Here is a 13344-nt window from a genome sequence, read left to right on the forward strand (position 1 = left end):
ACTAGCTTACCTGGTTAAATAAAGGTGAAATTAAAAATTAAAAAATGTAAAAGGTGTTCGTTCACTAGATGAATAAAAAGTGAAGAGCCAGTTATCGAACTTTGTAAACTACATTACATTACTCAACTACATTACACTACTCATTGAATGGCCTCTCGTGTGTGTGTGTGTGTGCGCGTGTGTGTGGTTGACTGCACAGACGGACTCAACTAGGATACAGAAGGACAGGTAGGAGCTGGCAACCTTCCCCCCTTCAACAGAGGATGAGAGACAGGGAGAGATACACTAGAAAGGAGGGGGAGGATGGGTAGCTACAGCGTGAGAGTATCAGACTCTCAAAAGAGCATATCTGAGGATTGGCTCCACATGCAGGAGTATCGCGCAGCTGTAATTGCCCGCTGATATATTATCGGAAAGCCGGATAACTGGAGTGTTAGCTGAGGAGAAGTCGCCAAATATTGTGTTGAACGTTGGGGTTAAGTGCGTCTCCCATTCCCGTTTGCCATTATGGGAGGGATGGATCGGCAGCGGAGGGTATCCCTGGCTCTTACCTTGAACTTCCTCGCGCTGATTCTAGCCGTGTCTGCGTTGACAACCAGCTACTGGTGCGAGGGGACACGGAAAGTTGCAAAACCTTTCTGTACCGGACCGGTCACCACGAAACAGTCGTTCTGTATCAGGTTCAACAGCTCGAACATCAACGACAGCAGACTGGTCCAGTACATCTGGGAGTCCGGCGAGGACAAGTACATTATGAGGAAGTTCCACACCGGGATCTGGTTTTCGTGCGAGGAGAACGTCAATATGACAGGTAAGAAAGAGATGGTGCTTTCACTTCAACTGGAAACTCGGGGTAAAAAACAAGGTCAAATCATAACGTCAGTGATCTTCACTTCCGGACGGAGTTTCCAACTTCCAACGGTCAAAATGTTTTTTTTTTCCAGTTGGATCTAGTTTTTTCCCACGTTTCCAGTTGTCTTGAACCAGGTAAGAGAAGCTAAGAGAATATAACTTTTTCGCACGCCGCGATGTGACCCACCTGCACGCATGTATAGACATGAAGGAAATAGCCTAGTTTATAAATGGAAGGTTATAATTGGGTTCCCAGAATCATGGACTATGCAAATGTGTAGGCTATGCCTATGTATTTGTTATTGTCTTTTGAGATAAATTAAATAGTTGTTATGTGAGCTGTATTAGGTAATATGTTTTTCATTTGACTGTTTACTTTAAAGTTGAAATCTGAAATTCAAAAAATAATGTTTCGTTAAATAGCAGAGGGATGGGGTTGGGGTTGGGGAAATTGAACCACTCTCAAATTCATAGACAGAGCTATGGAAGCAAGGGCTGACCATCCATGGTATCAACAACATGTTTCGAGAATGTTTGTTTACATTTAAATTACAAACGGAGTAAATCAAATCTGTTTATAATTTGAGTTCTGATGGGGTACGACAGTTGAGCTAAACTCATGAGGCATGTTTAAATTATATTTTTTTCAAGAATCAATGCGTAGGCCTATATTTTTTTTAAATGAAACAATCGCAGCTTGGTTAATTGATGTCCGACACAGTGACATAGCTGCGTGCATTGCATGTGAAGGGTTTTTGTAGCTATTGATAGAATCACAGTGTCCATCTCTGAAATTACCCGTTCCTTCAAAAATATTGGATAGCCTAAGTGAAAGATTACCTTCAACGAGAGCAAGAATGTCAAGCGTGAGAAATCACATCGACAGTTGTAACATATACATATTTTAGAACGGATAGCTGATTTTTACCGTCTCGTAAATATGCCATAAAATAGTCTGCACGACAGTGTGAGAATAGGACGGAAATTCAATATGTTTGGTGTCAATCTTGTGTCACTGGGGTGGCCAACACTCATCTCGAAGAGCTGCTGAGTCTGCTACGAATGCAGGCCTTTTCACACCTGAAAAATGTCCTGCAGAGTCGTAGAATCAGGTGTGTTTCAACAGGGATGGTGCAAAAGACTGCACGGGTTTAGCCACCTTCGAAATATGATGACTGAGTGTTTGACTGTATTGTTTTTGATTGTGTGGAATATTCTATTTCAGGTGAAATCTGCAGAAGTTTCATTTATGTCACACCCTCACATGAAAGAGGTAGGTTTTGTGTAGTAACATGTTATTACATTGTAATTGATGTGTTATTAACACAATTTGCTATGCATCTGTGAATGGCTAAATTGGTGTTGTATTTTGATCGAGATTCAAGTCATCTCTTTTATAACAGGAATTGCAAGTGCAGCTCAAAAGGTGAAAATTGAACCCAGTCACTTAATAATCATGGAGTAGGTTCACATGCAGGGCTCAACTGAGATGTAAGTTATCCTTAAGGCTTATTTGTATATGTCAATTGAAAAGTGCAAACCTAACAGCATTTAAGAAGAGTAGAAACACTGCGTTGTCCTGGGGAGCTACTGGGATTGCAGGCTTTTGTTCCTGCCCAGCATTAACACACCTGAGAAGCAGTTGATCAGTATTATATGGTGTGTTATGCATGCTGGGGTCACTCATTCAAATTCAGCAGAGTTTGGACTTCTATAGGTCTTCAACAGGATGAGAGGATGGATAGAAAGAGAGAGGATGAATAGATAGCATCTCACTCTGCCAAACAGACATCCATCCTTCATTCTTTTCACCTCCTCTGTGTTGGCACACTAATTCACTACACACAAACACACACAAACACACACAAACATACAACCTGTCCGTGCCTAATTCAGTGCCACACGAAAGACTGTTGAATAGCTTCCTAACAGGACAAGACCAGACACACGCACTGAATGGAATTAAATATTCCTGTGACACTGACAGAATGAAAGAATGAGAATGACAGACACCCGAAACTGATTGTGGTTTAGTTGTAACTTCACCTATTTACCTGTTTAGTCTGAGAGATGTGATTAAACATTTCCAATTGTGAACTCAATTGAGTCAAATGTCACTGTCTCTGTGCCCAAAATGGGCATTATTATGACTTACTTCCATAGGGCCCTTGTTGGTTTCACGATTTGATTTCATCCAATAAGTCCATACCTTTCTGTGTGCTTTTGTGATGGAGGATATGTTGGTTAGGGAATTGCAGTTATTGAAATAGCTAAAGGGATACTCTCAGCTAGACAAACAAAAAAAACGAAATGTGAAAGAGACACATATGTGAGACTCATTTGCATAAATCACAGACTACCTTCAATCTTTTTAATATGCATCTTGATCCTGCCGTGAAATTAAAATGAACACCTTTGATTAATTATTGAAATCCCATGATGACCCCAGGAAAAGTAGCTGCTGCTTTTGCAGTGGCTGATGGGGATCCTAATAAATACCAATACCATTGAAGAATTTGGTCGGAACAAGTAAAAATGATTGCCCTTTCACTGAGAGAAGAATAGATTAAATTATTAACCGAGTTCTAGGCCTACTTTTAACTTAAAAATTGTAACTGTGGTTGGCAGCACTTAACATTCTACAGGTCTTATAGCAATGTAGCTAACAGTGTTATAATCTATGTAATTACACTGTAATTGGTTAGTAATAACCTGGATTTATTATTTATTATAAGTTGCCCCTTATTACTATATGACTACACAGTAATATAACTGTAGTAACAACATAGTAACAGCATAGTAGCTCAAATCAATCAAATCCAATTTTATTTGTCACATGCTTCATTAACAACAGGTGTAGACTAACCGTGAAATGCTAACTTACGGTACCTTTTCACTTACGGATCTTTTTCCAACAATGCAGAGATAAAGATAAAACATGATTACCTATTTAGCAGTCTTGTATAGCAGTCTTGTATAGCAGTCTTGTATAGCAGTCTCATGGCTTGGGGGAAGCTGTTCGGGGTCCTGTTTGTTCCATACTTGGTGCACTGTTACCGCTTGTCGTGAAGTAGCAGAGAGAACAGTCTAAGGCTTGGGTGGCTGGAATCTTTGACAATTTTTTGGGCCTTCCTCTGACACTGCCTGGTAAGAAGGTCCTGGATGGCAGGGAGCTCTGCCCAAGTGATGTACTGGGCCGTACTCAACACCCTCTGTAGCACTTTGCGGTCGGGTGCCTTGCAGTTGCCGTACCAAGTGGGCCCATTCCAAATCTTTTCAGCCTTCTGGGGTGGAAGAGGTGCTGTCGTGCCCTCCTCACAACTGCGTGAGTGTGTGTGGACCATGTTAATTCCTTAGTGATGTGGACAACGAGTAACTTGAAGCTCTAGATCCGCTCCACTACAGCCCCACCGATGTGGATATGTCAATTGAAAAGTGCAAACCTAACAGCATTTAAGAAGAGTAGAAACACTGTGTTGTCCTGGCGATCCTACTGGGATTTTAGGCTTCTGTTCCTTTGTTTCCTGTAGTCCACGATCAGCTCCTTTGCCTTGCTGACATTGAGGGAGAGGTTGTTGTCCTGGCACCACACTGCCAGGGCTATGACTTCCTCCCCATATGTTGCCTCATTGTCGTCGTTGATCAGTCCTATCACTGATGTGTCGTCAACTAAATAATGGTGGTGGAGTTATGCATGGCCATGCAGTTGTGGGTGAACAGGGAGTACAGGAGGGGACTAAACAAACACCCCTGAGCGGCACCCGTGTTGGTGGTCAGCGTGGCGTATGTGTTTTTTCCATACTATCACCTAGGCAGCCCGTCAGGAAGTCCAGGATCCAGTTGCAGAGGGAGGTGTTCAGTCCCAAGGTCTTGAGCTTGGAGGGGACTATGGTGTTGAATGCTGATCTGTAGTCAATGAACAGCATTCTTACATAGGTATTCCTTTAGTCCAGGTGGGTGATGGCAGTGTAGCGTGCAATAGAGATTGTGTCATCTGTGCATTTGTTGGGGCAGTATGCAAATTGGAGTAAGTCCAGGGTGTCTGGGATGATGGTGTTGATTGGCGTTCTTGGGCAGGGTGGTATGCTTGAAATAAGTTGGTATTACAGACCAAGCCAGGGATAGGTTGAAATTGTCAGTGAATGCTCTGGTCAGCGCATGCTCTGAGTATGCTTCCTGGTATTCTGTCTGGCCCCACGGCCTTACGAATGTTAACCTGTTTAAAGATCTTACTAACATCGGCTATGAAGAGCGAGATCACACAGTCGTCCGGAACAGCTGGTGCTCTCATGCATGGTTCAGTGTTGCTTGCCTCGAAGCAAGCATAGAAGGCATTTAGCTCGTCTGGTCGGCTTGCATCGCTGGGCATAGTAATACCTATGTAACTACCGTTTGCAACTATGTTGTTACTACTGTGTAGTTACATAGTAATATGGGCAACTTAATGTTAAGTTTTACCCTGGTCATATCAAGGACCATTCACCCACCATCCGTAGCCCATATCAAGGATCATTCACCCACCATCCATAGCCCAGGCAGTGTGTGTGTGTGTGTGTGTGTGTGTGTGTGTGTGTGTGTGTGTGTGTGTGTGTGTGTGTGTGTGTGTGTGAGCGAGCATGGTGTGTGGCGTGTGTGTCTGTCTTAGACAGATGCATCTTCTCTGTGACAGTGAAGGTTAATGATATGGGTGAAGGGGTCACTTGTCCAACTCCCTCACCTAACCCCCCCACCCTCTTGCAATCCCCCTCTCCCCCACTCCCAACCCCTCCCTTCTCTCCCCCCCCCCCCTCCCTGTAGGAGTGCTGTGGCTGTGTATCGTGTCAGAATGTCTGTATATTCTCCTCCTGGCCACCGGAGGCATCCTCATGTCCATAGAGGCGTGTCACTTAGGAAACGTCATCGACGGCCTCAAACTCAACGCCTTCGCTGCCATATTCACTGTCCTGTCAGGTAACAACACACTTTACATGCTTTTTTTTTGTTTGAATGTGTGCATGTGCTTCTTGCAATTGAGTCAGTCCCTTTTCTCCTCTCCTCACTGCTTTCGGTTAGGGTTAGAACAATGGTTTGTTTGTTAGTTTGCGTCTCAACCTTTTGTTCCTAACTGGGACAATAGAAACCCTGCAGATCAACACGGTCTTCACACTGACAGCTTTAGGCAGCTAAAACAGCTCACTGCTATCTATGGGGCTGCAGACTGGGCTACTCTTCCTATGAGGCTGTTTCCACCCAAGGAGCCTTTGTCTTTTTCAGACAGCTGGTCTAGTTTTGTCTGGATTAGTATTGATCTGGTCCTAGTGGATGGATGTTGGCTATTAGAGGAGCACTTGCCTTCTGCAGACACAAGACTTCAGTGTTCTGTTGGATAAGTGATGGTCTAGAGTAGACTCTGGAACCATGGCGCTGGTTTGCCTGCTCCTGGTCTATGCTCAAACACTCGTCAATCCAGGAGTAGGCTTAATCTGGATCCGGGAAACCAGTCCATAATGTCTGAGTCGATGTTAGCTATCGTATCTGTCATCCAAACCTCAGTCTTGCATCCAGGTAATTTGCGATCGTTTGGTTTGCAGAAAAGGACCAAGAGTGAATAATGAAATGTCAGGAAACTTTTTATTTTATGTCTCCCTTTAATGGCCACCTCAAATCAACCACTGATTTAACATACATTTCAAAACACAATTCAATTCAATTCTCCTCGTCACAGGGGAGTTATCCTGTCCTGCTTACAAACAACAAATGTAATCAATAAAAGGGTTTACTGTTGTTCCTCTTTTTAATGTGTTAATATAGTTTATAGAGGGGCTTACACAGTTTACCTAGATCAGCATCTTGTTGTAATGATTTCCAGAAGAATGCTAGAGGCCAGACAAACCATTATTACACTTTTTTTATAATGGGGGTGTATGGAGAAGGAAAGGGGGATACCTAGTCAGTTGTACAATTTAATGCATCTTCCGCATTTAGCCCAACCCCTCTGAATCAGAGAGGTGCGGGGGGCTGCCTTAATCGACATCATCGGCGCCCGGGGAACAGTGGGTTAACTGCCTTGCTCAACAGATTCTTACCTTGTCAGCTCAGGGATTCGATCCAGCAACCTTTCGGTTATTGACCTAATGCTCCTTCAGGCTAGACTGGGAGAGAGGGAGTATGGAGGAAGAGAGAGGGGGGGTGAAAGGAGATAGAGAGAGTGGGTTATGTAGGGGGAGGGAGAGTGCAGAGAGAGAGAAAGAGAGAGGTCTTTGTCTTAGCACAAACAGCCCATATGGGTGATTAACTTTATACTTTACCATTACCAAGAAGAGAACAATTACTCCAAATTTTCAGCTTGGTTCACCCACCACTCTGGGAAATAAGCCTAGCCTAGTTTTAGGGAGGATATATAAAGTTGTGTACTAGTAGAGGTGCTGCCTGAAGGAAGTTCTGATTGTGATTGACGGAAGACACATTGAGTACGTTTACATGCACACTAATAATTAGATATTAAACGGATTATGGCAGTAGGCCTAGTATGCAATAGTTATGTAAACACTTCCCAGCTAGCACATTTGGTTCCTTGGAAGTTGTGAGAACATATGTTTTTGGTTTCACATGGGTTGTGCGAACAAAGGCATACGTTTCCTGACCGGTAAAATGGAACGTTTTTTAAAACGTTCTGAGAACAAAAGCGAACATTTCAATATGACTTTTAATAACAATGCTAGCTTATTATTGGTAAACTTATTGTAATCATGCTAACACAGTTCTTTTTTACGGTGACACAGCGTCAGTGAGATTCAAACCTATGATCTTCTGTTCTCTAACATGGAATTAATACACCAGACACAGAGACAGTGACCGAGAGAGAGAGAGACCTCAGGACGCACATTCCCTGGAAACCCATGGAGGGACAGTGGGTAATCCCAGGAAGAAGGATCACTCCAGCCCTGTGCCGCGGATAGTAAAAGCTTTAGGCTATATTCTCCATGCCATTGGGGTTGACTGAGTGGGTGGATATGTGGAAAGAATCTTGATCTCTTGATTGGGTGACTGAGCTGTGCTTGGGAGAAAGAGATAAAGATTGGCAGAGGGGTGGTTGCCAGCTCATTTCCCGCCAGATTCTTCCCATCGGACCCAGGATTCAAACTGCCAACCCTTTGGTTGCTGGCTCGCCTCTCTAACCGTTAGGCTACATGCCACCGTTTATTAACAATGATTGGCAGAGCGACTGGAGATTTTGGCAGAGAGAGGGAAAGAGAGCAGAATTACAATTGCATGACTCCAAATTAGCCAACAGGCCAGTTAAGTGGTCATTCTGCCAATCCCATACACTGGCACAACTCTTCTCTGCTTAACCAAGTGCTCTAATCCAGTGGTTTCTAACTCTCGTCTAGGAGAGCTGCTACAGGGGCAGTAAGGTTTTGTTCCAGCCCAGCACTAACATGCATGATTCAACTATCAACTCATCATCAAGGACTTTAGGATGAGGATTAGTGTAGCTGAATCGGGTGTGTTTGTGCTGGGATGGAAGAAATGTCTGCACACCCTGTAGCGCTCAAGGACTACGGTAGGTTCCATTATAGCTCAACATTGTCTCCCTGTGGTGAAAACTGGAACTTCACACACTTCTTTATAACGCTCTATTCTACAGCGCTGGACTAGTTTACAGTTTTCCCAATCGTGTTCAAGATATTTTGGGATCTGTGCTCAAACGTATCTATAGCAAAACAGCAATGATCAAATGCTTAAATACATTTACATAACTTCTGATAATATTCTTGCCTATTTATCTTGCTGGCAGGTCTTAGACCATCTTTTGCTAAACTTTAAATACAAATGTCATCAGTGAATACCGTTTTCACTGATATACACATTGTTTTCATCAGAAGAGAAATGTGTGCCGCTGTCTTCACTATTTCCGGCAATCAGTAAATACTACTACACACAATTCTAAATCACCCCATCATGTTCATACCGTGTACAATATAGAGAAATATCTAGGCAATGGGGACTGTCAAAATGTTGTTGTTTTTTAATACTGCAGATATTCAGAGAATAGGAGTAACTTTGGGTTACTCCTAAGTCGTCATCTCCAATGTTGTGACCTTCCATTTTAGAGCTTTGCTTTGGTGTGGATTGAGGCCTATACTGTACATTCATATCCGATATGTTCCTCCATTTGTATTCACCGTTCCTTATTTCTATTGTGGATTGTGTTTCTGTGTGCCAATGAAAAGTCTACAAAACTGTGAGGAAACCAGCCTATGTATTGAATACATGAATTTGGATTGTGGTGATACAGATGAACGAATCCTGCACACAGTGTGCTTTTTATTGATTTTTCATCAGGAATAACATTTGATCTGTGTTAAATTGTTTGGTGAAATATGCATGAAAGGAGAGTAATTGCCCATAATTCTGCACCATTGGATAGATGTACTCCCAATTTTGATCATCATGATTTAATGACTGCAAAGAATATGTATTGATCTACTGGAACTTTCTGTTTTGTCTGCTTGGACTCAAGAGACAAGTATGGTTGCGTTTATCTTTTTGCAGACAGTGGTGTTCTGTTTATGAATATATTAGCAATTTTTACATTATAATATAGTTTAGATGAATGTTTTTATGTTTTGAGAAGGCAACTCCATTTTGAAAACGCATTTACAGAGTTCTGTGTCTTGTGGACTCTGTTTTGAAAATCGACAACATTGCTCCAAGAAATGCATGTACGCGATTGAGATGTTGTTGTTTTTTTACTTGACTTTCCAGGTCTACTCGGCATGGTGGCCCACATGATGTTCACTACAGCCTTCCAGCTGACAGTCAGTGTGGGGCCAGAGGACTGGAAGCCTCAGACATGGGACTACAGCTGGTCATACATGTAAGCACGCACACACACACACTCACGCACGCACGCACACACACATGCACCCCCCCCCCCCCCCCCCCACACACACACACACACAGAGAAAGGGCTTTAAATCACTTTAAAAAATGTCATTTGGAGTTTTTGATTTTTATTTAATCTCCCACTCTACCAGTCCACTTCTACACACCTGCCAATAAAGATGTGGCTTTGACGTGTAAATGTTTATCTGTTAATCTCCTTATTATTATTATTTTCTCTCTCTCTCTCTCTCTCTCTCTCTCTCTCTCTCTCTCTCTCTCTCTCTCACTCTCTCTCTGTCTCTCTCTCTCTCTCTCTCTCTGTCTCTCTCTCTCTCTCTCTCTCTCTCTCTCTCTAGCCTGGCGTGGAGCTCGTTCACAGCTTGCATGGCCTCCTCAGTAACCATCATCAACCGCTACACCAAGACCATCCTGGAATTCAAACACAAACGCAGAAACATCGAGAAGAACCTGAAGATCAAGCAGAAGCTTCTGGAGCTGGACTCTGGACCAGGGGTTGGGGTGGGACACGTTGGACATGTGGAACAGGTGTGGGACATGTACATCAGCTCAGTACCCAGCTCAGGCTGCACAGCAGAGGAATTGCTGGACTTGTCCAGTAATGGAAGGAAGCTGTCCAATGCTTCAGTGTTTCTGGACCTGAATGACCTGCCGGATCCACAAAGAGAGGAGTACTGCTGAGGAGGGAACTATAGGAGACTGATCAAGGCACGCACAAGTACGCATATACACACAAACAAAAACACATACACACAAATGACTGCCACCCAATTTACAAACCAAATAGCAACTGTGACTTCGTGTTAGAGGAAATCCAACTGCAAGTTTCCCTGATGTTCCAAGCCGAGGTAGAGATGGAGGAGGATGAGAGAAATGGATAGCAGAGGATGCAGTAATAAATGGTAGAAATGGAAAGGCAGAGAGGAGAAATGGATAGAGGAGAGATGGATAAAGGATGATTTAAGGAAAAAATATATATAAATGTGTGTGTATATATATATATATATATAAATGTGTGTGTGTATGTATATATATATATATATATATATAAATGTGTGTGTGTGTATATGTATATATATATGTATGTATGTATATATGTGTATATGTAGTGCCTTCAGAAACTATTCATACCCCTTGACTTTTTGTGTTACAGCCGGAAAACATTTTGTTCAACCATCTACACACAATACACCATAATGACAAAGTGAAAACATGCATTAAGAAATGTTTGCAAATGAATTGAAAATGAAATACAGAAATATCTCATTTACGTAAGTATTTATACCCCTGAGTCAATATTTTGTAGGATCACCTTTGGCAGCGATTACAGCTGTGATTCTTTCTGGGTAGGTCTCTAAGCGCTTTCAATACCTGGATTGGGATAAATGTGCCAATTTATTATCGTTAAAATTCTTCAAGCGCTGTCAAATTGGTTGTTGATCATTGCTATGCAACCATTTTCATGTCTTGCCATCGAGTTTCAAGTAGATTCAAGTCAAAACTGTAACTCGGCCACTCAGGAACATTCACTGTACTCTTGGTAAGCATCTCCAGTGTAGATTTGGCCTTGTGTTTAGGTTATTGTCTTGCTGAAAGGTGAATTAATCTCCCAGTATCTGGAGGAAAGCAGACTGAACCAGCTTTTCCTCTAGGATTTTGCCTGTGCTTAGCTCCAGTACGGTTTCTTTTTTATACAGAAAAACTCCCCAGTCCTTAACGATTACAAGCATGCCCATAACATGAAGCAGCCACCACTATGCTTGAAAATATGGAGAGTGGTACTCAGTAATGTGTTGTATTGGATTTGCCACAAACATAACACTTTGTATTTAGGATAAAAAGTGAATTGCTTTAGTGCCTTGTTGCAAACAGGATGCATGTTTTGGAATGTTTGTATTCTGTACAGACTTCCTTCTTTTCACTCTGTCAATTAGGTCAGTATTATGGAGTAACTACAATGTTGTTGATCCATGCTAAGTTTTCTCCTATCACAGCCATTAAACTCTGTAACTGTTTTAAAGTCACCATTGGCCTCATGGTGAAATCCCTGAGTGGTTTCCTTCCTCTCCGGAAACTGAGATAGGAAGGATACCTGTATCTTTGTAGTGACTGGTTGTATTGATGCACCATCAAAAGTGTAATTAATAACTTCACCATGCTCAAAGGGATATTCAATTTTACCCATCTACCAATAGGTGACCTTCTTTGCCAGGCATTGGAAAACCTCCCTGGACTTTGTGGTTGAATCTGTGTTTGAAATTCCCTGCTCGACTCGGGGACCTAAAATATAGTTCATTGTATGTGTGGGGTACAGAGATGTGGTAGTCATAAAAAAATGATGATAAACACTATTATTGCACACGGTGAGTCCATGCAACTTATGATGTGACTTATTAAGCAAATGTCTACTTATTTAGGCTTTCCATAACAAAAGGGTTGAATGCTTATTGACTCAAGACATTTCAGCTTTTCATTTTTTATTAATTGGTAAAAATGTTGAAATACATAGTTCCACTTTGACATTATGGGGTATTGTGTGTAGACGAGTGACAAACATCCAAATGTAATCCTTCTAAATTCAGCTCTATGTCAATGGGTGTGAATACTTTCTGAAGGCACTGTATATATACAGTATGTATATATGTGGATAGAGACATAGGGGATGATAAAGAGTAGAAATAGATAAAGGATGAGGTAGAGAGAATTCCCAGGCCATGCTGAGTGCCTTTGATTCCAGCTCCTGTCTTGTGATCCACTTCAAACAGCATGCAGAGCACTGAGTGGGAGACTGTTACAAAGTTACAAAGGCCAACTTCTATTCCTGTTGTTCTCGCTCTAATGAGACACGGGAGATTCCATTATGTAGATGTGCAAACCGCCAAAACTCAGCCGTTATTATTTCCTCCTCTTTCTTTCCATGTGCCGATAGATGTATTGCTTTTTTTGGCTGATTCCTAGGAAATGAAAAGATGTACTTGACAATTGTAGTGAAATACCGAAGGCAACAGATAGAGATTCCCCATCAATGTACACATTATAGACTTGGAAGTTGAATAAACCAGCATCAAATAATTGTATTTCAAAACGGTATTGAAGATAATGATGATTTATACTTTAATAGTCAGTATGACTTACCTACAGTGACTTAAAGTTCATTTCATCATTTATTTCTGTATATAATGTGTATTACGTTTTCTCATTTATTAACATTCAAATACAATTGTTTAATTTAACTGTTGAATTAAGCTACTCTATTAAAGATATTTGATATTTTCCTGCCATGTTAAATTTGTTCTTCCTTGTTCTCAAGGCAGAGATCGTTATGCTCCTTTAGTGTGTGTTGGTGTCAGATTTGTAACATATTTGTGTAAAGTGCTATTTTGGTAACTTCATGTGTGTGATTAACTGCAATGATTCATTTAAATTATAGGAATTCTATGTTAAGATGTACAGAATATTATACATTTATATCAAAGATATAAGGGCAAATTATGAAGCATTAAATAAAGTACCTTGTTTATTGCCAAATGTAATTGTTTATATTGTTATGTACTAATAAGGTTCAGCGTTGATAACAGAAATAAAAGAATACATTTTTATACTAAA

At 41.5% G+C, this 13344-nt stretch overlaps 1 protein-coding gene across 1 annotated transcript; it reads left to right on the forward strand.

Annotated features, from left to right (window-relative positions):
• The first annotated feature begins 279 nt into the window (after positions 1 to 279).
• On the forward strand, positions 280 to 13344 carry gsg1l2b (gsg1-like 2b). Its single transcript, XM_020460319.2, has 5 exons — positions 280 to 811; positions 2078 to 2125; positions 5650 to 5802; positions 9601 to 9712; positions 10077 to 13344. The coding sequence occupies exons 1-5, from the start codon at positions 508 to 510 to the stop codon at positions 10417 to 10419; spliced, it is 960 nt and encodes a 319-aa protein (XP_020315908.2). The 5' UTR covers positions 280 to 507; the 3' UTR covers positions 10420 to 13344.

The sequence above is a fragment of the Oncorhynchus kisutch genome, linkage group LG25 (assembly GCF_002021735.2).
Source record: "Oncorhynchus kisutch isolate 150728-3 linkage group LG25, Okis_V2, whole genome shotgun sequence".
NCBI classification, from domain to species: domain Eukaryota; kingdom Metazoa; phylum Chordata; class Actinopteri; order Salmoniformes; family Salmonidae; genus Oncorhynchus; species Oncorhynchus kisutch.

Coding starts and splice junctions, on each gene's coding strand:
- gsg1l2b (XM_020460319.2), top strand. CDS start 508: ATGGGAGGGATGGATCGGCAGCGGAGGGTATCCCTGGCTCTTACCTTG. Junction 812..2,077: donor GGAGAACGTCAATATGACAG/GTAAGAAAGAGA, acceptor ATTCTATTTCAG/GTGAAATCTGCAGAAGTTTC. Junction 5,803..9,600: donor CATATTCACTGTCCTGTCAG/GTAACAACACAC, acceptor TTGACTTTCCAG/GTCTACTCGGCATGGTGGCC.